We start from the raw sequence: 25,184 nt of genomic DNA, 5'->3' as shown, positions 1-25,184 counted from the left end.
TGAGGGAATTCGTTTTGACGTCGCAATGAATTTGAGAAAAAGATTGTAAGTGCAATGTGCCAACAGAATTCAACTACAAGTGCAACAATATCCAATGATTTCTTAATAAGCCCTGTACTTGTAATTGCATTTATGTTGACCCATTCTACTTGCCAGTGGTTCTTACTTCTGAATACAGGCCCCTAAGACGACACATGATATTCTCCTCACTCCCAAGGTTTTGAAGGCGTTTTCCAGAAAGCAATTGAAAAGGAACCTCGTTGGATCTTCATTCAGCTGTCATGAAAATTTCAAATGTCCTCGAGTAGCTGAGTTATCAATCAATAAGAGTGCCTTTGACAATGAAAACCTTGTACATTTCACCATCTTCACTTTCCTCATATCTCCATCCCTCCACACCCAAATTCCACCTCCTCAAACTCTCTTATCTCACCTGGTAGCATTCACTTGGTAATTCAAATTCACTCCCTAAAAATCATATTATATGCAACCCATAGAAATATACTGCGGTGGATAGCCCTCACTCATCTTCTTCAAAGTCCATGAGAAAATCAGTCAAGTTTTCAGAATCTTCGACTGCCTCTTCCAAGGACATTGGATCCCCCTTTTTTGGCTTAGCCTGCAAAGTCAAGGAAGAAGACATTACATATTGTTTGAAACAAACAGTAACTAGCGAGCTAGTAGAACTATAAGTTAGCATTCAAATTTGGATGTTTGCTTTCATAGCTTTCCAACCTCTTGAAATTATCCTCTCTTCAATCTTTTTTTTTTTTGAAAGTCATTATCCTCCCTTCAATCTATGTGACGCTCATTTGAAATAATCCCCAAAAAATAAGAAATAAAGATTGAATCATGCTAGAAAACTACCAAGGCAGACAAAAAGAAGCACCTTTGACTTTTTAAGCTGCGGAGTACTTTTCAGAACACTCCAATTCCGCCTGATTTTCTCCTCTTCTTCCTCACTGTCAGCTTCATTGTCTTCTTCATTCTCCTAAAGGTATTCTCAAAAGAGAATAATGTCACTCTCACAGCAACCAAAACTAGAGTATGAAGCAACCACTTCCAAGAATGAATGAAATAGATATAAAACACAGAGGATGAAAGCTAAAGCAGAAACGACAATTAGACTCACTTCATTTTCACCAATATCAACAGCTCGTGCCATAGCATCGTCCATATCTGTTATCTGCAGTAATTAAAAGTTATCAAGAACTAATTGAAATTAACACTTGTAGTGATGATTGGCTTCTTTCAACAGTTTTATTCAACATCACCATCCAACCAAAATGTGAAACATGAATCAATAAAATGAGACAACAAAAACACAATGTCATTGCATGAAATGTGTCAAAAGTGATTAGTTAGTGCCCTGTATGTCCTGTATACTTCTACCACATGCCAATTTATTCTCCTTGATTCTATTCTAGTTTAATTACATTTATACGAAAATTTTAGTTTTCTGCTTAAACAGGAAAGCAACTTTCTCAAGCTCAATAAAGTATCACGGCTAAAGCATTGAAATGGCATGACTGGATTGTTGTTCAATCCATTCAGCAATAAAGTTTTTACTCATTTTTTAATTACCTCAAGTTCTTCAGTCTTCTCCTTTGCCAAAATTTTCTCAAGCTCCTCCCTTGATATGATCTTGCCATGCTGATAAAAGTAAGGGAAAGTAAGCACTTGAAGGAGGAAATAATAATAGGGGAACATAAATTAAGTGCAGGACTTAAAAAAATGATCAAGAATTCCAAATCAAAATTAGAAAGCAGTTTTTGAGTAAGGATGGAACAACACACCCCACTTAAAAGAGTCAAGGGAACAGGCTTTAGGCAAAAAAAAAAGTTTTCAAATAGGACAATACAATTTAAATAGCCTTAATCTCTAACTAAATCAGTCTATAACTTGAATCCTCTTACTGTAGAATATATGTTCATAAAGCAAGACTATGATATGCTGGTCAAGCTAGTGCAACAACCGTGCTTAATCCCAGATCTAATAAATGTCAAGGTGCTAAAATACTGTGAAGGTGCCATCTGCTAAAAGAACATTGGCATACTGCCATATATTTCATATGTCAAGAGTCAAGGTTATAAGCCACAAAGAAACATGAGAAATAAATATAATAATAAATCTGTGCATTCTTCTGGACAGAAATGGAACATCATCCAGAGAAAAAAGATGCCAAAATGTTTTTCTCCTAAAAAGGAGAAGAGGGAGGGAGATGGGACATGAAGGGTTTCTTCAGCACTAAACTTATAACACTGGTGAAGTACTATTAATGACAAAAAGCAGTCAATCATCTGCAGCTTTACTCTTAGGACCCCACATTGCTCCAGTTAGAACTACAGCTTAAGAGGCTACATGAGCATAACAATTTTCGCTTGATTTTCTGAAATGCAGAAATCATTTCATATTTAAACGGAATGCCCAATATTAAAATAAATGAAACATTTTAATTACCTTAGTAAACAAAACACTGTTTATTCAAAATGAGGGAAGTATTAAAAGAACAGGTTTAAACTTAGACCTCCTTCAGATGAGCCAGCATATTTGGAGTTGGTTCATGAAAATCCGGTCCCCTATAATCAATCACTTCATCTGGATCTTGAATATAGTTCACAGTTGGGTAAACTGGATCTCCACCCCATACTGCAAATACCAACACAGTTGTTAACTGCAAGAACTTAATACAAACTACTTGTCAATGGAAAAGAGGATGCAGATCCAATATTGATCATTGCTAATAATTGTGTCTCAATAGTTTTAGCAGGCAGAGGGAGAAAATAGGAAGCCAAATCACTAGATTATATCATAGAACTGCCTAAAAAAGTGACAATAGTATGTGTGGTTAACTAGGGATGTTGTCAATCCCAGAATATCATGTATACATGTAGAAGGAAAGAAGCATGTAATTCATATCTTGAGCTCAGTTCGAAATGTAATCCAAGATTGAGACAGCAAGAGAAGCACAGAAAGGAAAAATTCATCATTCATTCTAAAGCATAAGAGAAAGTACATGTGGGTCAGATAGTTCCTCATATATCCAGACATATGCATCATATTTCTAACAATGAAAGTAAAAATTTACAGCCTATATAGTGCTCTCACTGTTTTAGAAAGTATAATGACAATAACCTGTGTGACAACAAACGAAAAACATAGGCAGTACGAAGAAACTTATCAAGCATGGAGTGCATACTTTGCTTAATTTGATCCTCTCGCATTCGCATTGCTAGAGGATCCCTCCGAATACGGAGGTCAGTCCCCATCATAATCCGATATTCTCGATCTGTTTGATGACAAAACATTTCAATCAGTTGAGTATTTTCATCTTCACCAGTCTCTTCAAAATGTTTCTGAATAGCTTCACGTGAAGTGTCTCTCTTCCATGCTTTTACCCATTCAGAGTAGTATGCCATTGGACCAATTCTTTCTAGTCTTTCTTGCTCAGCCTTAAGCCTGCAAAAATACCTACTTGTTAGCATTAAAGGCTCTTTTGAAAAACATACATTCCAAAGCAAGGTTTTCTCGATAATTAATCAGGTTGTGAATTTGAAGCAATGCAAAAAATGTAGTAGACAAAAGCCGGGGAAGCACAAATGAAACTGTGATATATATTATCACCAGTTTATTAGCCCATTTCAAACTTAAGAATAATCAATTTAATATGGAAAATAGGAACTTTTAAGTACCTATCAGTTCTTGACTAACAAAGCCTCATCCTTTATCTATTTAACTTCCAAATGTCTTATCATCATTCACTTTTTTTGATTCACATTCCATATCTCCCTATATCCTGTTTCAGTCCTTTCGAACAAAATACTGGTTTTAAAAAGGAGAGAACTCGAAAGAGAGAGAGTAAAAAATTCTAAGGAATCATATATCAATGACACCTTTCTTCCTTGAAAAGATGACGCCTAGCTCTGTAAAGGGAAGTTTCAGTTAGTGTTGGATGTTCACCATAAAGCTTTACTTGCCCAGTCTCAGCCATTGCTTTGAGAAAAACCTAAAAATGTAAAAGACCATTTCAGTTGTCAGCATCAAATAGAGAAATCAGTGCCTCTCTTTTGAGAAAAAACTGAAATGTGTATGAGTTCACCATGCATATATTTAATCATGCAATGATGCTACTTTAAATTTCAGCACAAAGCTAAGAATTACCACATGGCTCACTAGCACAAAGCATTAGGTGAAAATAATTTGACTTGTGGGAAATGAACAGAAATATGGAACTACCAATGAATGGACTCAAAACAAGACTGTAATCTGGTTTCAAAGTCATCCGATCTCTTTTGACAACATTTCAAGGACAATCACCTCAGAGAACATTGTTGAATCACACAAATGAAAATCATTGGGGATTGTGATCTTTGCCTGAGAGATCACTGAGGTGGGACCAATTAATAGATCCTAAATTCAAACCTTTCAAAGCACATGTCTGAGTGCAAGAAGCATAAGGCAACCAATTGCTTCTCTCTCGCTCTCTCACTATACACACCCACAAAAAACGTTATGATAAAATAAAATAAAATAAAATAAAAACTTTCTGACTGCTTGCATTGAGATTAATGCAATCATCATCAACATAGTATTTCTTAAAGACAATTTAAAAAGTATTTGCACTAACTGTTTCAACATCAGGTCGTCTCCTTTGCCATCTAGACCATTGTTCTTTTTCTGGCTTTCTCCAATTCCACCATAGTTCTTCACTAGTAAGTGGTTCCTCCATTGGCTTCTTCACTTTTGGATCAATAAATGGATGAGGGCGTCCAAATTTCTTGTCTAATTCATATCCAGCTTCTTCAGCTTCTTCGAATTCTGTCTGGTAGATGACATAGTCTGATGAGAAATCTTTTGGATCTTCCATTGTCTCCTCAATGATTTCAGGTACCACAGGATCACTTGGTTCAATGCTCACTTGAGACGATTCAGCAGCAGCTGCCGTTTTATACTTCTTCCTCCTACTTCCTGGAGTTTTTCCGTAAGATGGAGATCCCTCCGAAGTTCCAGTTGGTTCAGGAGCCCTGGCAGCCCTAACTCGACTAGCAGTGCCTTCAGGCCAGTACTCCTCTCCTGGAATACTTGCACGAGCACCAGATGCCGGTTCAAGTTGCCCAGACGTTGAGTCCATATAGCTATAATATGGAGGACGCTCGACAGACACATGTTCAAAGGGTTCCTCCTTTTCACACTTGATACAAGGAAATAAATTAGCCCCCTTTGATGGTTTATTCAAACCAACTCTAATTTGCAATATTCCAGCCGGAAAAGAACCTACAAAGGATGTCTGGATAATTTACCACAAACAAGAATAGCAATAGTAAGATAAATCTAAAAAGAGTGAAATGAAGCAACCTTCATCGAACAAAAAGGCAAATTTCGAACATTGTAGAACTTTATACCATTTTCATATTCTAAACAAATAAAGAAAAAAAATTAGACAGAAAAAGCTCAAAGAAAACTAATTCTGCCATAATTACATGCTTAAAACTCAAGCAAACAAAATAAATATGATAAAATTTCCACACAAACAAACAGAAAAAAAAGCAATTCGTATAAAATTTAACCTGTAAGTGATTGTAGCCTGATTTCCCAGCAGGTACGCATCTATCTACCAAAGTCCCAAAAAGATAAAATAATTTAAAAAAAAAGAGTTTAAATATATCGAAAAGCATTCTTATTTTAAGAAAGAGGTAAATACGCACCTTGATACGGAAACTTTACCGATAAAGATGACATTTTCAACACAACGCAATATTCGGCATATGAAATCCGCAAGAAAAACTATAATTTCAAAACCGGGAGCTTTAATCTGTTTGGGCGCTGAGGAAATGAAGCGGCATCAGCTGAGACAGTGGCATAGAATAATATTTCGCGGTTTTGGTTTGTTGGGGTTTAGCTTTTGGGACAGGACACGTTCGGAAATTTGAAGTTTTTCTGAGCGGTTTTCTCAATAAAATATTGGATAAGGATTTTGGTCTTACCATATTACCATAGTGCCATTTGCCATATTAGCATACATTTTGGTTTTTTTTTTTTTTCAATTTAAAAAAAAAAACATGTAAATAAAACTTATAAAATTAACCATGTAAAGTATTTCAATCTCAAATTAAACATGTAAAGGATTTTGAAAAGTTTTTAAAACTTATGTATTTTATACGTATCAAATTATTTTTTTAAAGAGAATAATAATCTTACGACAACTACATTTTACTTAATAAAATTTTTATTTTTAAATTTCATAATTTTTTGAGAAACAAGCTTTATGAAATGAATTACAAAACAATCCTAATTTACCTTTTTGAGTGTTGGAAGGAAAGGATAAACTTTACAAAAAGAAAAGTATATTACTATAAAGTTTCAAAGCCTTTGAGAAGGCAAACAAAATATGAGTTAACAAACTAATAACCCACTATTAGTCTAGGGTTTTTACTTAAGTTTTTTCCACTTTCACTAACCAATTTTATTATTTCCTTTGTATTATTTATATTTTATTTTCCTAAAAATTACAATAAAATAAAAGTAATGATAAAATGGCAGAATAATTACATATGTTAGAAGAAGTAACCGCATTTATTATGTGAACATATTTCCTTCTTTGTGGCCCATGTCCTAACACCATGTGATGCATGCTTGAATCAATACTTTCCATTAATAGCAATTTCATGTATACAAACATATATAGTTGCATTAATTGTTTTTGAGCCAAAAAGGACAATAAAAAAGGATTGGCAATTGTTTTCAGAAGGACACAGTTATAGGGAAAAGGCATAAAATTTCTTGCCCTGTAGAAATTAGTTGCTCAGAGCTAAAAATTAAAGCACCCTAATCCTAAAACCATATAGTCATTAAAACTTCAACAAAAAATAAGAACCCAATAATAAAGGGATAACATTTATAATAGTATTTTTGGGTGCTGAATCTGATCATGAACCCCACAAATTGTAACAGTTTTACAATAATAAATAATAAAAAAGCCATTTTTATATCAAGAAGAGATTCCATCCATTACATCCCTTCCACTTCAATAAATTTCCCATAAATTATTTTTTTTCAGTTAAGTCCTTCAACTTTCACTTATTTCCCCTGGCAGTTTCCATTTCTTTCACCCTTACAGACGTTACAGATTACAGTGTACCCATCTCACTTTTTCTCTGCTTTAGTTTTTTGGTCTTTAAGGTCTTATTAAGAGAGAAACCCTAACAATGTACATTTTTCTTTACCTTAATCTCTAAGTTTTCGTTTTTCTTCTTTCTTGAGATCCAACCCATTTCAAGAATGCTGGTGAAATGTTGAGGAGCTTGGCTTCTACGTTGTTGAAAGGATCAAATCTTGGTTCCCAAATATTGTTTAATTGCGATATTGGCTGATTTGGAGGAACAAGGTTTGATTTTTCTTGCTTTTTTTTTTTTTTGTTGGAAACATATTAGGGTTTTTATTGATATGAGTTGATAGGCTAAATAAAGGTGTGAATTTTAAAGGTTTGCATGAATCTGGGTTTTGCTTGTTTCGATGGTTCTTTGCCTGCTTGGAGAAATGGATTTGAGTTATTTTTAGGTTTTATGAAGTTTATTGTGTGGTTTTGTTTGTTGGGTATTGTAAGATGAAGAGGGTCAAGAGTGAACTGTCCACTGGGAGGAGGTTCAAGTTGTCTCATTTCTTGTTGGGCATAGGAGGGTTATACTTAATCTTCATAGCTTTTAAGTTTCCGCATTTTTTGGAGATAGCAGCAGTCTTGAGTGGAGATGGTAGCTATGATGAATTGGATGGGAAAGTGGTTGGGGATGTTAATGATGCAGATTTGAATAAACCATTGGTTAATTCTGTTTATAAAGATACATTTCATCGGAAATTAGAAGATAATTTAAACCAGGATGCACCTTTGAGGCCTAGCAAGGAACCTTTGGAGGAAGGGAAAGGTAGACTACAGCCTATAAAGCCGCTTCAGCATCGATATGGTCGAATAACAGGTGAGATTATGCGGCGAATGAATAAAACTAGTGATTTGTCAGTGCTTGAGAGAATGGCTGATGAGGCTTGGACGTTGGGATTAAAGGCATGGGAAGAAGTGGATAAGTTTGATGGAAAGAAGATTGGACAGAATTCTTTGTTTGATGGGAAGCCTGAGTCCTGTCCTTCATGGTTATCTGTAAGTGGAGAAGATTTGGCAAGTGGAGACAGGCTAATGTTCCTTCCATGTGGGCTTAAAGCGGGTTCTTCAATTACAGTTGTGGGAACACCCCGATATGCTCATCAGGAGTTTGTACCCCAGCTTGCAAGATTGAGGCTTGGCGATGGCCTAGTAATGGTCTCACAGTTTATGGTTGAATTGCAAGGCTTAAAGTCTGTGGATGGTGAGGATCCGCCAAAAATTTTGCATTTGAATCCTAGACTGAAAGGAGATTGGAGCCACCGACCAGTCATTGAGCACAACACATGCTATAGAATGCAATGGGGTACAGCTCAAAGGTGTGATGGTTTACGATCCAAGGATGATGAAGACATGCTGGGTAAAATTTTATTAAGCATCAAGTGATTTTATTTTTTTCTCCTTTTCTTTTTTATTTTTCAACTTAAATTCATCATGCATTAATTTTGGGGGGAATAAAAGAATTACTAAGTTTTTAACTGTTTGAAATAAGCCAGGCCAGTGCCAGTTTTGTGTCACACAATGAGGTGATAAATAAATTTGTGACTAAATGTTAAGAAACAAGAACATGGTGGAAACTTCACTATTCTACTGGTCTATAGGATGCATTCAGTTCCCTTAATATATCAATGATTATAGCTTGGAATTATCTAGAAAGATTCTTATCTTTTCTTAAATGGTTCAATGGTATTTCAATAGAAAGATTATAGTTACTAGGAGTATTAGAGAAAGGCATGTAAGCCGGTAATTTACAGGGAAGTTTTTCCACTTGAAACACTTTGTTGCGCCTCTGTTCTCATGCAACTACAGGCTAGAAGAATATTAGTGAGGGACATGTTGCATGTGTAGTATTTGCATGTGGGTGAGAGAGCTTTCATGTATACTTTTGTGGAGTTGTTCAACTCATGTCTTCTATTTTTTTGGGTGTTTGATTTTTTAAAAATTTCAAGTACATTTATGAATTGCCTATATTTTTGGCAGTTGATGGACATCGAAGATGTGAAAAATGGATTCGGGATGATGTTGCAGACTCAAAAGAGTCCAAGACAACCTCTTGGTTCAAACGGTTCATAGGGCGGGAACAGAAACCGGAAGTTACCTGGCCGTTTCCTTTTGCAGAGGGTAGACTATTTATCCTGACCCTGCGTGCTGCTGTCGATGGATACCATATTAATGTCGGGGGTCGACATGTGACTTCATTTCCATATCGGACGGTATGTTACTATGCAAAATTTGAGAAAAAGTGATGTTTATGCTCAGATCAATGCATCTAACTTTCATGGTTCAAGTTTGCCTGGGAAATCTCATGCTATGATTACACTGTATTACCAGGGTTTTTCTCTTGAAGATGCAACAGGGCTGGCCATAAAAGGAGATGTGGATGTTCATTCAGTTTATGCAACCTCTCTTCCCACCTCTCATCCAAGTTTCTCTCCCCAAAGAGTATTGGAGATGTCACCAAAATGGAAAGCGTATCCTTTGCCTAGGAGATCTATTCAACTTTTTATTGGGGTTCTGTCTGCTACCAATCACTTTGCTGAACGCATGGCAGTTAGAAAAACTTGGATGCAATCTTCGGCCATCAAGTCTTCAAATGTAGTGGTCCGGTTCTTTGTTGCACTGGTATGGTCTCTGCATTTAAATTTCTTGGGAAATTAAGATCATTTTAAATATCTAAAGTGTTATGCATGCTAATTTCATTTTATTTTGCAAATATCTCCATGAGATTAAGGAAAAAATTGCTGGTATGTGTGTTGGCGGTCTGGTTTTTATCTATTCATATACTCTTTTTCGTTCTTGAATAGCTGTCCTTTTTTTAGACATTCCTCTCTAGCCATCAATGTTAACATTGTTTTTCTCACTTCTTTTTGTCTCTAATTATTAATGCAATAAATTGCAGAATACAAGGAAGGAGGTTAATGCAGTGCTGAAGAAGGAGGCAGCTTATTTTGGCGATATTGTGATTTTGCCATTTATGGACCGCTATGAGCTTGTGGTTCTTAAAACTATTGCAATTTGTGAGTTTGGGGTGAGTTCATGATGTATTCCTCTTTCATTTCATTTCTTTGAAAGGTCATTTTGATTCTCCGAGTCTTCCTCATGAATATGTTTTACCTGTATTTATGTGTTTTGGTGGGTTTAATTTCTTTTAAAGGTTATTCTGATATTGAAATCTTCTCTATGCACATGCAGGTGCAGAATGTGTCAGCTGCTTACATCATGAAATGTGATGATGACACATTTGTTAGAGTTGATACTGTCTTGAAAGAAATTGATGGCATTTCTCCCAAAAAGTCACTTTATATGGGTAATCTCAACCTCCTGCATCGTCCTTTGAGAAATGGAAAGTGGGCTGTCACTTATGAGGTATGTGTAGTATATACGAGGTTTGTGGACTTTTTGTGATTTTCCATTATGATGTCTTCTCCATTTTAATAGGCCATGCTCACTTTCATTTTATGTCCTATTTTCAGTTGCAAATTGCAAAGTTGTGTCTGAATTCTTAAATTGTTTATGTTGGTTTAATCATAAGGAGCTGCGTAATGATGATATCACTTGCTGTGGTTTCTTTAAGCTCATATTTTTGTGGTTAAAAATTTTTAATTGCTTATCTTGTTCTAAAATGTCTTTACCATCGACTTTGTTGTCCTGAGGCATTCTAAGAAGTTGAAATTAAATACACTGTTTGGCAACTTGGACCTGTTGCTTCAAGAATTTAGTTAAATGCTGTGAACTCCTTTACTGAACCTATTTCTATGTGATTATTGTCTGATGTTACAGGAGTGGCCAGAAGAAGTTTATCCTCCCTATGCAAATGGACCTGGATATATTATTTCCAGTGATATTGCCAAATTTATTATCTCACAACATGGCAATCGAAAATTAAGGGTTAGTTGTATTGAAAAATTCTTATCGACTCTGCTTTCCCTGAAGTTTGTCTGCTTCTTTACTTTTTTGGAAAAAAAAATGTAAATATTTTATTTCAACCCCCCTTCTTTTCTTCCTATATGTCTCTTTTGGTGTTAAAAATAGCTTTGTTGTCTTCCAATCTGCTTCATCAGTTTGATCAACACCATTTTTGTATATATTGGCAGCTTTTCAAGATGGAGGATGTGAGTATGGGAATGTGGGTTGAACAATTTAACAGTTCCACGACTGTCCAGTACTCCCACAACTGGAAGTTCTGTCAATACGGATGCATGGTAGACTATTACACTGCACATTACCAATCCCCAAGACAGATGATTTGTCTTTGGGACAAGCTGTCGAGAGGTCGGGCACACTGCTGCAACTTCAGATGACAGCAAGCGGCTCTTGCTTTCTATAAGTTGATTTTATCCACGCACGTGGTACCGTCCTCCCCATGTATTTTCATCCCTGCTCCCAAGTTTTGTCCATTGAAGTGAGCTCTAGAGGGTTTTAAGTGTTGAGATACAGATTGATCCATGTAATCTGTCACATCTGATAAGTAGGCCATTTGACTTGAATTGGAAGAACAAGGCTAATTGTAGAAAGTACATTCTTATGCCCATGATGAAAATTCAAGTCGTTCCTAGTTTTGCTGCATACAAAAAAACTTTCTTTAATTGCTTTTCCTAAATATTATAGGTCTATAATTTTGGTTAAATCCACTTCAAAACTTGTAGTAATCTGAGTAACAATTACTTTTAACCCTTCTTCATTTCCAAAGCCAGATAATCGAGGACAAAGGTAGCGTCCGACTGCCCAAGTCCCAAGACAAAGGCTGTGTATTTTAAAATTGGTTACTTTCACATTATATGGTAAAAATACTGATGAAAATTCGAAAGATTTTATCATTATAATATGCCAACAAAGAAAATCTAATCTAAGCTTTTGTTCAAGCTTTTGCTTTTCTCTTTTCAGAAAAGCGAAAAGCAAATCCTACGACTGAATACTACTCCTAGGCTCACAGCCGAAGCAGCAAAAGTAAAAATGGAGGGGGTCGAGCATTGATCATCCGACAAACAACAAACGAAAGAATGAAATAGCGTTTATCGTACAGCACGTTTGGTTGGGAGAATGACTTACTCTATTTTTATGCCATTTCGTTTTTTTTATTTGGTTGTCAAATAAGAGGGCGGAATAGATATTCTGAAGAATAAAAATTCCTCAAATATAACTTTGGGATGAGAATGGTTAATACCCACCCTCCTTCTCATATTATTTATTCTTTGATTGAGAGAATAAGTTTAAATTATAATTTAACTATAATATTCTCTACTGTTTAATTAAATCACCACTTTATCCTTATAAAAAATATTTTTTTTTTCTCTCTTCCTCCTTCCCCATCTTTCTGATCAGTTTCAGCCTTCCCCGAAAATCCTATTCTCTCTCAACCCATCGTCTTCCTCTCTTCTGTCAACTGCCCTTCCCCCGTGTTCATCTCCTCTCTCAGCCAGTCGTCCTTCCTCCATCTTCATCTCCTCTCTCAGTTGGTCATCTTCCTCTCTCTCAACCTTGGGTCTTCCCCTCGCTCTCACCCGTGGGTCTGCCCCTCTTTCTCAGCTGCTCTCTCCGCCGTCCATAGTGGAGGTAGTTGCTTCAAATCCTTCAGGCAACAACATTTCCATTTAATTGTTGTGATTTTGTGATTAATTGTGATTGTTGTTAGTAGATATTGATACAATATCTTATATTGTTGCTGGTTTTAAATTTAAATTTTGGGTTTTCAACATTCCTGGTTTCAGGCTCTCCCAACCCCCTTTATTCCCACGCATGGTTTTTGACATTTAACAATTCTTAATCTCTCCCTCTCCCTGATTTGACAAAATGGGGTCAGAATTCTACTTGTGATGCACATTCTTTTTTAAACCTGCCGACACCAAAATCTGCTTGCAAGATTTATCAGTGCTAGTAGCTCCCTGCCCCAAAAGTTTTCCAAAGGTATAGAAGTTTAGAACAGTTCTGCTAGGATCTTATTCGTTAGTGCTTATATGATCGCGGATGATATCCCTATAAGAACATACTACTCTCATGTGTAGGCTCTAGTTGCGGTTTGATAAACATACAAGCATCATATATAATGTTTAAATGAAATCAATATGATAAAAAAAAAAAAAAAACTCTGAACAGCCAGGAGAAATCGAAGACAAAATATAAAGCTGCAGAACAGGTTTAGTCATAGCACGAGTGTAAACCGCATTGCCAGCCAAGGAGAATTAACATACATGTAAAGTCGATGCAAAAGCAACAATATTACATGAATGCAGAATGTCACGTAAAATATTAAATTTAGATCAATGTCTGCAGTAAATTTTGGGAGTATAGGAATGAATTGAAGAAAAGATGATTATTCTCATTTATAAAAATGAAATTTTTAACTTCTATACAACAAACCTTGCAGGGACTCCTTAACTTTTCTATATTTTTCTCTCCAAAACTCCAACAACCCCATTGACATCAAATGCAAAAATATTCACCAAAATTCAGAAGAGAAAAAGCCTCTGCTGCTGCCATATATGGTCATATCTCTCAATCTGAATCACTTTCCAACTCTCCATGGCCTTCAATCCTCTAGGTATCTGCATAATGCCAAACCACATGAGTTAAAAAAGAATTAACTACATCTGCAGAATATATTGAAAATTGCAAATCAAATCTCAAAAATTATTGTAGAAATCAAGAGGAAGAGAAACCCAAGCATGTACCTTCTTAGAGCTCTTCTTTTCCCTAACTTCATACCTCTCTTTTATTATTTAATATCGATGGAACTAAAATTTTTATCTTAAATATTCTTACCTTATATATACATTTCCAAAATGATTATATTCATTATGTGATAATATCTTATATAGTTAGTTTGACTTTTTAGGGTATTTGTGTTGGACTTTGCCAAAAGAATGTTGACTTAATAACGGTCACCAAACAGAAATGTCATTAACTTTCTTTTTCCCTGTCTGTCTCTCTAACCCAACAATTATTAAATTTTACAATTTTTTCATATGGCTTACTTATGGGGATGAAATGTGATTTTGATGTCACTTTTTTTTTTTTACCATATGGCTTTAATATTTTTCTTACATAATAAAATAGATTAGAATATTTATTTTTTGCAATCATGGCTCGTTTGTATTTGAGAAGAGATGCTGAACGACAAAAAAGGCTATTAGCTATGTTTAAATTTTATATGGAGATTTGTCGTGCTGTTAGTTCATTTTTGACCTTATTGTCTGCAGCGTCGACTTTATGTACTTATAGGCCAAGAGTAAGATCTTATGCATTAGATTTTGCTACAAATCGAGAGTATGTGAGGCGACTTGTGTATGATAATGATATTTCATGTATTTCACAAATTAGGATGAATAGGGTTACCTTTTTTAAATTATGTGAAATGTTAGAAAGTATTGGAGGGTTGAAGTCAACAAAGAACATGCTTGTAGATGAGCAAGTTGCAATATTCTTACATATTATTGCTCATCATGTTAAGAATCGAGTAATTAGTTTAAATTTTAGAAAGTCGGGTGAGTCAATTAGTCGACACTTTCATAATGTTTTGGCTGCAGTCCTGAAATTGCAAGAATATTTGTTTAGAAAACCTGAGCCCATTCCAACAAACTCAACAGACAATCGGTGGAAGTGGTTTAAGGTAGATTATTGATCTTATAACTTTTTGTAATTATATATATACAAGACATTAATAGTTTTACTTATTAGTAATTCATTACATCCGATTTGTAGAATTGTTTAGGTGCTCTAGATGGGACATACATCAGAGTAAAGGTGCCAAGTGCAGATAAACCTAGATATCGCACTCGTAAAGGGGATATTGCAACAAATATGTTAGGTGTATGTACACTTGACATGCAATTTGTCTTTGTTCTTCCTGGTTGGGAAGGGTCTGTAGCTGATGGCAGAGTTCTTCGAGATGCACTAAGGAGAAGAAATGGACTTAAAGTGCCTAATGGTAAGCTTTCCTATGATAATGGGAAGGTATTTCAAATTATGTACTATATGATTATTCTACTTAAATAAGGAAATAACTTATTTAGTTTGTTTTATATAGGTTGTTACTATCTAGTTGATGCGGGCTATTCAAATTGTGAGGGCTTTCTTGCACCTTTTAGGGGTCAACGATACCATTTGAATGAATGGCGTCAAGGCCATGAACCAAGCAGTCCTGAAGAATTTTTTAATATGAAACATGCTGCTGCTCGCAATGTTATAGAAAGATGTTTTGGGTTATTGAAAATGAGGTGGGGTATCCTTAGGAGTCCATCACTTTATCCGATTAGGATACATAATAGGATTATTATAGCTTGTTGTTTGCTTCATAATTTTATTAGGAGGGAGATGAGTTTTGACCCTATTGAAGTGGATTTAGGAGAATATGTTGAAACCAACATAGCAGTTGATGAGGATTTTATAAGTACTATTGATCCTACTGATGTTTGGGGTAATTTCAGAATGGAATTAGCAAATCAGATGTTCAATGAATGGCAAGCATCTAGGCAAAATGATGATTGACATTTGTTAGACATATTGATACTGAAGGACTGTTGCTAGGTTTCTTTCCTTCACCAGTTCAAGTTGTACTTTTTTTTAATTTGTTCTTAATGTCTTATTGTTTTGTCAATTGTTGTTGTTAATTGTGTTGTTTATATTGTACTTTTTATCATGTGAATAAAGTTTGAGTAGTTTCAATATATTATTGGATATATTTGTTTATTTTTAAATTTTTTTACATTATAATAATATTTTTTATAATTAAATATTTGGTGTATGGTAGAAAACAATGTCCACATCTTCAGCAAGAGCTTCTCAAAGTTCAAAGGGAACCAAAAGAAAATGGAATCATCATGAAGATGTTGCACTTGTTACAGATTTGATTGATTTGCACAATATAGAAAAATACAATGCTGACACTGGGTTTAGAGGGGGTTATTTAATAGAACTTGAAAATATGCTTGCAACAAAATTACCAAATGCAAACTTGAAGGCGAAGCCCCACATAGAGTCTAGAATAAAGACTTTGAAAAAAAAATGGGCTATTATATATGATATGGTGCAAGGGACACATACTAGTGGATTTGGGTGGGATGATCAAAGGAACATGGTTGTTGCTGATGATCTAGTATGGGAAGCTTACATACAGGTACGTTTTTGGGTTTGAGTTATTTAATTATTTTCATATTAGTTTCTTACTAATAATATAACTAATAGTCTTTTTTTTTTTGTTATTAGAGTCACAAAGAGGCTGCCCCTTTTAGAAGAAAGAGTTTTCCCTTCTTCAATGAGCTGAGTATAATTTATGCAAGAGATCGTGCAACAGGGAAAGATGCACAAACTGCAGCAGATATCCTTGAATAAATGCAGGACTGTAATGATACAATCAATGAGGAAATTGAAGGTGAAAACCTAGCTGGATATAATTTTGAGGATGAGGATTTTTCCAATATTCAACCTCAAACATCAGCTCCCAGAAGTGACACAACTTCAATAAGGAAGAGGAAAAGGCTAAATGAGACAGATGATCCCATCACATCTGAATCAATTATTGCTGCTGCAACGATATTGGGTGAAAACATAAGAGAGGCTGGAATTGAGTTTAGTAGAAGTGTTAGGGCAGAGGTGAACATCCAACAAAAAGCTCAAGAGTTGGATGGGATTTTAAGTCAAGTAGAGGGATTGACAGCAATGGAAAGGGTTCTAGCTTCAATTAAACTTCCAGAATCTCCAACTCTTATGTTTGTGTTTTTTAGTATTGATCCTGATCGAAGACTTGAATGGCTGAGGACATTTCTTGCTGACCGTTGAGCTTGGATGAATCTAAAACTTTTTGTAAAGGTAAGTTCCAGAGATTGTAACTTTTGGGCACTTGTGCTTGATGTTGATACTAATTATGAGGTTCATTAACAAGTCTAAACCCCTTTGAATTGACAATTATGTTAGTGGTTGTATAAGGGTGTATTATTGTAGCGACTTTATTCGTTTTATGCATGTTGTAAGTTAGTGTAATAGGATGAATATTCATCCATTAATTTCAAGGTCAGTGTATTTTTGTAAACTAGACGTGATTTGTAGATTATATGTACTAATATTTTCATCTAAAAGGCATTTAGTATTACAAGGCTCTTTTAATATTTATAGCATCTCCATGCTAATATGCTTTAGTTATGCTTGTAAATTGTCATTTTCTTGCCAGATATGGAATGCAAATAATAAATTTAAAGACACATTATTTCTCTATTTGCCATTTATGTTTCCTTAGCACCAAATGTTAGGTTCAAAAAAATGATTTTCTTCTTTTTTTAAAAGGGTTTATGAATTTGCATTTAATCTATCAAAAAACATAATTTACATTTTTTTTAGAAAAAAATGATTCATAATAAATGAAGAATTGGTTAAAAAAAATCTATACACAAATTTAATTGATTATGATAGATCAAATATAATATAATTAAATTATATTTTTAAATAATTATCCATTTATAAAAATATGTGACTAAATTATAATTATTTTTAATAATTAGAAAAAATATAATTATAATGGATAATTATCTTTTGGGATAAATGTGTATTTAAATGATAATAAGGATAATTTTATTTTTTTTATGAAAATAATTGTTAATATGATCAAGGGTATTTCTATCTTTTTATCTCTTATTCCTTTTTTATTCCAATCTTATTTCTACCAACCAAATACTGTAATAAGTCATAATAGTAATTCTTGCTCTATTTTATTCACAATACCAAATAAAATAATAACTATTCTATTTTCGTTTTATTTTATTTTTACAGAATAATAATTTTATTTTATTTTTATTTATTTCGTGAACCAAACGTGCAGGTAGAGAATAAAAAATGGAGTCAAAGAAGCATATCACCATTGAAGAAGAGAAGAGCCGGTGAACTGAAGACAATCTTTACGTTGCACTGCATTGCATGATTAGAGTTTATTGCTGTCATGGATGGAATTGAAAAGCCCGGCCCAAGGTAAGGTTGCCTTGCCATGGAGTCAAGTCTCATAATGTGCCAACTTACACAACTACTCAGCTGGCCTGGAATGGTTCTTTGCTTTTGATTTACGTGTGTATTACGCTTTCAAGACCATCTAATCGTATCTTTCAATCAGATGACAAGCTACCCACATACAGACCCCACGGGCTTAGCCACTTTGGTTCCACATTATTGCTACCCCTTTTTTCATTTCGTTTTTTCTTTTATAATAATTAAAAAAGAAAAGAATTTGAATTCTATATTTTTATATAAAAAATTATACATCAATTAATTAATTAAATATTTAGATATTTTATTTACATTTTTTTATTTTGTATGATAAAGTATTTTTACTTTATTTATTATATAAAAATCAATATACCGCTCGTCCCAATCCCTGTCAGATTAATCATGATCACATGTAAATAACCAAATTCTTCTTTTTCTTGTGTCTTTTCCTTTAAGAAAATTTGTAATGTTATTTTATTTTATGGTTGGATTTCTCATCCCGAAAAAGAGCGGATATGTTCCACTCCGTAGCCCTTTCCCTTTCACCAACTAACATTCTTAACTCTTACATAACTGCACAAGTAGGTGGCCCCCACTCCCCATCTGGCCCGCCACGTTCCACTCTTCGACCTGCTCTTCTCATCAAGGAAAATACGTCTAACAGACCTACGCTCCCGTGCCTTCCACCCACGACCGTTAAAATATATATCCCCAGCACATTGTCGGCAGCGCCGACATCTCGCCACGTGTCCTACGTGGAAATGAAATCCGTGTCCCATTTTTTCCTTCCACGTGTCTTTTCCAAGTTGGTGAAGAAAGCCATCTCTACTCGCCAGGAGTAAATTCGGACAGCGTACTCGCTGTTGGCAGATGCTGATGGGATAAGGATTGAGCGGATAGGGATTAATACGTGTAACTTTCATGCGGAGAGTAGCTTTAGTTTGATGTCGGGGCGTTGTATAGCTAGAAAAAGATAAAATAAAAATAATTTATTTTTGGATAATAAAATTAGAGTGAGGTGGGAATTTCTGAGTCACACAGATGTCTTAGTGGATAAGGTTAAGGCGCTCTTTTTCCCCTGACGAATCTTGAAGACAGCCTTTTTTTTCTTTATTCTTTTTTAAAAATTAAGTTTATTGAAAGAAAAAAGAGGATTCAGAGCCTTGTACTTACAGAAAAACCAGACCTTAGATTTGTACTTCCAAAGGCAATCTGAATTTTGGTAAGAGACTTTTGCAGGCATTTTTTTGAACATTGAGATCTTCATATAATAATAGCTTAGAGAACTTCATCCCTTTTATTCCTTATTAAATTACATAGTTTACATTATTAGTTTTATTCATTTATAAAAAGAATTTGTTAGTATCCAAGATTTGATGTTGACTACTAGTAAATATCAATCACTCCCTCAATATAGATGATTTTTAAGTTAATTTGTTAATATATCTAAGAGAATCAACATGAATATGTTTTTACTAAGGGTTTTCATAATATTTTGACGTATAAAAATTCAAAGGGTATTGTTATCAATTTCTTTTTTCTCCTTTTTCGTTTCTTACCGACAGATTTGCCTCCATGAAAGCAACAGAAGTGGAAAAACCAAGCGTTTCACTTATATATATATATATATATATATATAGAGAGAGAGAGAGAACTAAAAAAATGGCAATATAGGATTTGACAGTTACAAACTTACTTAACTGTAATTGTAAGGGTAACACATTGTTGTCTTGACCCCTGACTGTCCACCATCTTTCCATCTAATCCGCTTTGAGACACAGATCTCGTATAAATCTTTGCATTAAAAGAAAGAAGAAAAAAGGCAACAGCGGAGAGAGAAATAGAATCCCCACGGAAACCCCACGGAGACATAGAACAAAATAAGAAGCCATACCCTACAAAACAGCTAATCCGAACCCCAGTTCTTTGGCAGATATTTCCCTATTAAAAGCTGTCAATTCTTTTTCTTTTTTCTAATATAAATCCTTTCCTCTTTCGTTTTATCTCCATTTCTTAACGGTTACTTTATCACCCTTTTAACGGCTATTACTACATTTCCTTCATCTTCCTTCACATAGCAGAGTGAGAAAAAACAGGGGAAGCGGAAGAAGCCGTTTGTTTGGTTTTTAGGCAAAAACCCAGATGGATTTTAGTTCCTTTTTAACGTCCTTAGGGACGTCCTTTATAATATTCATAGTTTTGATGCTGCTCTTTGCTTGGATTTCGACAAGGCAAGGAAACGCGGTGGTGTATTATCCAAACCGGATCTTGAAAGGTTTGGAACCCTGGGAAGGCGGGTCAAGGACACGAAACCCTTTTGCTTGGATAAGGGAAGCCTTGTCTTCTAGTGAACAGAATGTCATCAGCATGTCTGGGATTGACACTGCCGTCTACTTTGTGTTCTTGAGCACTGGTTTTTGTCTCTACCCTTTTGTCTCTTTTTTTTTTTTTTAAATCACACGTGTGAATCTTATGTACAAATGTTGTTTTTCTTTTTCAGTTAGTTTGGTTCCTTGTTTCCTTTTACCTTCTTCTTTCTTTCATCTGTTTTGAGACTGAGATCTGTTTGTGTTTCTTTTATGAGGTTTAGTTTAGGAGTTGTTTGAGTTTTTATGTTGATTGATTTGATTACTAGTTTTCTTTGGCCTTGAAAATAGGCTAATATTTGTTGGTTTGTTGATTTTTAGGGCGATTTCCATAATATGATTTGCTTCCAAAGTTGGCAAGTTGCTTTTTGGAAACTTCTTCTGCAGTGAATTCTATATTGACTTTCTCTGTTTCTCTTTGTGGACGGTTTTGTTTTCTATTTTAATGAGATTCGTGCTTATAAGTCAAATATACTTAATAATCTCATTTGTCATACTTGAAATTGTGTTAGTTTAGCTGTACAAGGGCTTTGGTTTGTTTAAACTTTTGGGTTGGTAACCTGATAATGTATGAAAACAACTAAATCAGTGCAGAGAACATCTAGTTACTGATCAAAATGCTGGTGAAAAAAGAATTTAATTTTGTTTACAAGCAAACATAACTAGTAAATTGCCATCCACCATGTAGTTGTGTTGGATTTAGTCATTAAGCTGAGTTTTTTTGGAGCTTATGACTCTACCTGAAACTTGATGGGGTTCTGGGAATCATTTTGCTTTCCAATTAAGGTAAGGAATTGAAGGATCTTTGTTGTTCGGACTGATACAATTAGGTATATGAGGTTTTCTGGGGACTCAACGTTACAAGAATCAAAGTTTCCCAACAAAAGGAAGATCCAGTTGGGAAATTTATGGTATTCACCAAATCACTATATAGATTTGATAAATTATCCACCTGCTGATTCAATGAAGTGATGAAATTAATGTTTCTCAGCGGCTAAAGATTAGAAATTTTTCTCATTTCCTAGGCATGATTTCTTTTGTTTCGTTAGTCGTAAATGTGGCCGTCAAAGGTAATTTTATTATGAAATATCAACCAGTTGTTGCTTTCTGATCCTGACCATTGCTTGGCTTGATTTAAGGAAGAAAACGTTCACTTAAAAGCATATTGTATGTAAGTTAAAGTGTCTGAAAGAAATTAATATGCTTGAGACTGGTTCAATGATACATTCAATGTAAAATATTTTGATGGTCAAAGCAGACAAATTCTGAAATTCTTGTATCCTGATCAATGTGCCAGTATTGGGAATATTGGTTTTGTCTGGCATTGTTCTGCTTCCAGCTCTTCTGCCTGTTGCTGCAACTGATGATGGTGTAAAGAAACACTCAAAGACAGCAAGCAATGTGACTTTCAGTGACCTTGACAAGTTGTCAATGGCAAATATTGAAGTAAGCTATATGACATTTTCATGAACTGGAAGAAATTATTCTTTTAATATTTCCATGCTTGTGGTTTCTGATATGATTCAGATATACTCTACTATTTTGATAAGCTAGAACTGCTGTAAAAAGAATCTTTTATTGTGTTTTCTTAGCAGCTAATATTATCCTGCCAAACATACAACCTTCTGACTGTATTTTGATATACAAGTCTGTTTCTTGATGTCTATACAGGAGAAGAGTCCAAGGTTGTGGGCATTCGTAATAACCACCTACTGGGTCTCTGTTGTCACCTATTTCCTTTCCTGGAAGGCTTACAAACATGTTTCCGCACTGAGAGCTAATGCTTTAATGTCTCCTGAAGTGAAACCTGAGCAATTTGCTGTTCTTGTTAGAGACTTGCCGGATGTCACTCAAGGTCAAACTAGAAAGGAGCAGGTTGATTCATATTTTAAATCTCTCTATGCTGAGACATTCTACAGATCAATGGTGGTCACAAACAACAAAGAGGTAATAAATTTGCATCTATATGCAGTTTATCCTTGCTGTGTTATCATTAATTGAGTTATATGGATCCCTTCGAAATCGAGTCTTACCTTCTTGTTTTCCCTTTTCCCATCTGCTCTGAGAGTAGATTTTGACTTCTTTATGGCTGCTTCCACTTCCTTTCCTTCCTTCCTTCCTTCTAGATGTTCTGTGGACTTCTTCTGTTCCTTTGGCATTTATACGATTTCACTCAATTAAAGTAAACATCTTGTTCAAATTTAGGTTGACAAAATCTGGGGAGAGTTGGAAGGATATAAAAAGAAGCTTGCACATGCAGAAGCAATATATGCGGAGTCCCAGAAGAAAGGCAGCTCAGCAGGGACAAGGCCAACCAACAAAACTGGCTTCCTTGGTCTCTGTGGTAAAAAGGTTGACAGCATAGAATACTACACTGAAAAGATCAATGAACTGACACAAAAATTGGAAGCTGAACAAAAGGTGACCCTCCGGGAAAAGCAGCAACGATCTGCTTTGGTTTTCTTTACCAGCAGGGTAACTGCAGCCTCGGCTGCTCAAAGTCTACATGCCCAGATGGTTGACAGATGGACAGTTACGGAAGCTCCTGAACCTCGTCAACTTGTATGGAGCAATCTGAGTATCAAGTTTTTTGAAAGGATAATTCGACAATATATCATTTACATTGTCGTGTTTCTGACTATAGTTTTTTTTATGATTCCAATTGGTTTTATTTCTGCACTCACAACCCTTGCGAATCTGAAAAAATATCTCCCATTCTTGAAGCCCATTGTTAAGCTGGATGCAATTAGGACAGTATTGGAGGCATATCTTCCCCAGCTTGCACTCATTATATTTTTGGCATTATTACCAAAGTTTCTTTTGTTTCTCTCCAAGACTGAGGGAATTCCTTCTGGGAGCCACGTAGTAAGGGCTGCATCTGGGAAATATTTTTATTTCACTGTGTTCAACGTTTTCATTGGTGTTACTGTTGGTGCAACTTTGTTCAGTACATTCAAGTCCATCGAGAAGGATCCTAACAGCATTTTCGACTTGCTGGCAAAAAGCCTCCCCGGCAGTGCAACTTTCTTCCTGACATTTGTGGCTCTAAAGTAAGCTTCAACACCTACTTCCCCACCCTGTCCCCTCTGTGTTTTTAATTCAACTTATTATAGCAAACAATACTTCTTTCTCTTAGGACTAAGTGTTCGACTGACTCCATTTGAAGGATAGGTTTTTCTTGAAATTAGTTGGAAAAGAATTGGATTTGTGCTTTATGTGTGTCTTTTGATGTCCAAGTTATATTCTATTGAAGGAAATTCTTCTGCTTGTGTCATTTTTCTATTTGCTTTTTGATTCCTTTCATCATTTTACACAGCATTTAAAATGTTTGCGGTGTCAATTCTCTTTTCAGCTGGCATTGTAACAAGTGTAAACTGTTTCTATGGATTTTATCGGTCTTGGTTCCACCTTTCATAATTTATATTTTATGCTTCCACCAGGTTCTTTGTCGGTTATGGGCTTGAGCTTTCTCGAATAGTTCCTCTAATCATATATCATCTGAAGAGGAAATATCTTTGCAAGACTGAAGCCGAGTTAAAAGAAGCTTGGTTTCCTGGAGATCTTGGCTATGCCACTAGATTTCCTGGTGACATGCTTATCCTCACCATTGTTCTCTGCTACTCAGTTATTGCGCCTGTGATTATCCCATTCGGAGTGCTTTACTTTGCCCTGGGTTGGCTTATTCTCCGGAATCAGGTATTTCTCTCAATTGCCTTTAGAATTGCTTTCTTTTTTCTGCATGCAATTATTATTCTTACAATTCAAGTTTAGTTTCATGTTACAGAAAAATGAGCAATGCTACTTATTTCAACTCACCCAATCAGTAAAACCCCACCTTTCTTAAACGTAGTGCATTCTTCCCTAAAAGAATAGGCTATATAAAACTTGTAAATCCTTAACCTACTATTAAGGTTGTGGAAAATGTAAGTTATTCTGTATTGTAAAGGAACAACATTCTGAACTAAAGCTTTCTTTTTTTGGGGGTTAAGAACTGAAGATGATATGCACCAAAGAAGAAAACTGAAGAAAAGCTTTTAAATTTGGTAACTGTTACTGTCTTTATTTATCAGTTTTATACTCTCTTGTAACAGGCACTCAAAGTTTATGTTCCAGCATATGAGAGCTACGGAAAGATGTGGCCTCACATGCATACACGAGTCATCGGTGCCCTGCTGTTATACCAAGCTACTATGTTGGGTTACTTTGGGGTCATGAAATTCTACTATACTCCCATCCTAATTCCACTTCCCATATTGTCTCTGATCTTCGCCTATGTCTGTAGACAGAAATTCTATAAGGCTTTTTCTCACACAGCTCTGGAAGTTGCTTGCCAAGAATTAAAGGAAACTCCTCAGATGGAACAGATATTCAAATCCTATATCCCGCCAAGCTTGTGTTCTGAGAAGCAAGAAGATGAACAGTTTGAAGATGCTTTATCTCAAGCTTCAAGAACAGGATCATTTGTTTGATGTATATTTTCTGTATTTCCACTGAGATAACCTGGTATTTATTGTCTCAAAGCACAACTCTTCTGAAACTTAGATTGTCTGTTGATAATATGCTTTAGGGAACCATGCTGTTAGATTGTTTGCTTGTAACATAATCATGCCCTTCCAATCGTTAGCTTGAATTTCTTTACTTGGCATTACATTTCTTTCAGCTTGGATGGGCTCGAATTGCAACCCTATTGACTGCAATTTTAT

General features: G+C 35.1%; 3 protein-coding genes across 4 annotated transcripts; 2 read left to right on the top strand and 1 right to left on the bottom strand.

Annotated features, from left to right (window-relative positions):
- PTAC12 (plastid transcriptionally active 12) lies at positions 1–5,937 on the bottom strand. 2 transcript variants are annotated; one of them, XM_007024897.3, is made up of 10 exons: positions 5,706–5,936; positions 5,568–5,611; positions 4,628–5,287; positions 3,894–4,006; positions 3,200–3,459; positions 2,528–2,649; positions 1,585–1,653; positions 1,133–1,186; positions 890–991; positions 1–619 (listed from the first exon to the last, which is right to left on the bottom strand). In XM_007024897.3, the coding sequence occupies exons 1-10, from the start codon at positions 5,737–5,739 to the stop codon at positions 521–523; spliced, it is 1,557 nt and encodes a 518-aa protein (XP_007024959.3). In that variant the 5' UTR covers positions 5,740–5,936; the 3' UTR covers positions 1–520. The 2 variants fall into 2 exon arrangements, with proteins under 2 accessions (XP_007024959.3, XP_088663876.1); XM_088807750.1 differs by lacking the exon at positions 1–619 and having other exon boundaries at positions 953–1,040; positions 5,706–5,937.
- A 1,525-nt stretch (positions 5,938–7,462) lies between these two features.
- Positions 7,463–11,681, top strand: LOC18596438 (Galactosyltransferase family protein). Its single transcript, XM_018122908.2, has 7 exons — positions 7,463–8,510; positions 9,131–9,363; positions 9,482–9,772; positions 10,050–10,178; positions 10,343–10,516; positions 10,931–11,038; positions 11,245–11,681. Exons 1-7 carry the CDS (start codon positions 7,604–7,606, stop codon positions 11,449–11,451), a joined length of 2,049 nt encoding a protein of 682 aa, XP_017978397.1. The 5' UTR covers positions 7,463–7,603; the 3' UTR covers positions 11,452–11,681.
- Positions 11,682–19,927: 8,246 nt separating this feature from the next.
- Positions 19,928–25,126, top strand: ERD4 (Early-responsive to dehydration stress protein (ERD4)). Its single transcript, XM_007024891.3, has 6 exons — positions 19,928–20,528; positions 21,779–21,927; positions 22,153–22,428; positions 22,687–23,531; positions 23,922–24,177; positions 24,573–25,126. The coding sequence occupies exons 1-6, from the start codon at positions 20,258–20,260 to the stop codon at positions 24,948–24,950; spliced, it is 2,175 nt and encodes a 724-aa protein (XP_007024953.3). The 5' UTR covers positions 19,928–20,257; the 3' UTR covers positions 24,951–25,126.
- The last annotated feature ends 58 nt before the right edge of the window (positions 25,127–25,184 follow it).

Source organism: Theobroma cacao, chromosome 6 (assembly GCF_053813885.1).
Source record: "Theobroma cacao isolate CCN51 chromosome 6, ASM5381388v1, whole genome shotgun sequence".
NCBI classification, from domain to species: Eukaryota; Viridiplantae; Streptophyta; class Magnoliopsida; order Malvales; family Malvaceae; genus Theobroma; species Theobroma cacao.
This window is presented reverse-complemented; position numbering and strand designations above follow the sequence as displayed.

Excerpts from the sequence above, each read along its gene's own strand:
- PTAC12 (XM_007024897.3), bottom strand. The coding sequence starts at position 5,739 with ATGTCATCTTTATCGGTAAAGTTTCCGTATCAAG. Across the intron at positions 5,288-5,567 it reads CAGGCTACAATCACTTACAG|ACATCCTTTGTAGGTTCTTT; the intron begins GTTAAATTTTAT and ends TAAATTATCCAG. Across the intron at positions 992-1,132 it reads TTGATATTGGTGAAAATGAA|GAGAATGAAGAAGACAATGA; the intron begins GTGAGTCTAATT and ends GAATACCTTTAG.
- LOC18596438 (XM_018122908.2), top strand. The coding sequence starts at position 7,604 with ATGAAGAGGGTCAAGAGTGAACTGTCCACTGGGAGGAGGTTCAAGTTG. Across the intron at positions 8,511-9,130 it reads GGATGATGAAGACATGCTGG|TTGATGGACATCGAAGATGT; the intron begins GTAAAATTTTAT and ends TATTTTTGGCAG. Across the intron at positions 10,517-10,930 it reads AGTGGGCTGTCACTTATGAG|GAGTGGCCAGAAGAAGTTTA; the intron begins GTATGTGTAGTA and ends CTGATGTTACAG.
- ERD4 (XM_007024891.3), top strand. The coding sequence starts at position 20,258 with ATGGATTTTAGTTCCTTTTTAACGTCCTTAGGGACGTCCTTTATAATA. Across the intron at positions 21,928-22,152 it reads TGTCAATGGCAAATATTGAA|GAGAAGAGTCCAAGGTTGTG; the intron begins GTAAGCTATATG and ends ATGTCTATACAG. Across the intron at positions 23,532-23,921 it reads CTGACATTTGTGGCTCTAAA|GTTCTTTGTCGGTTATGGGC; the intron begins GTAAGCTTCAAC and ends TGCTTCCACCAG.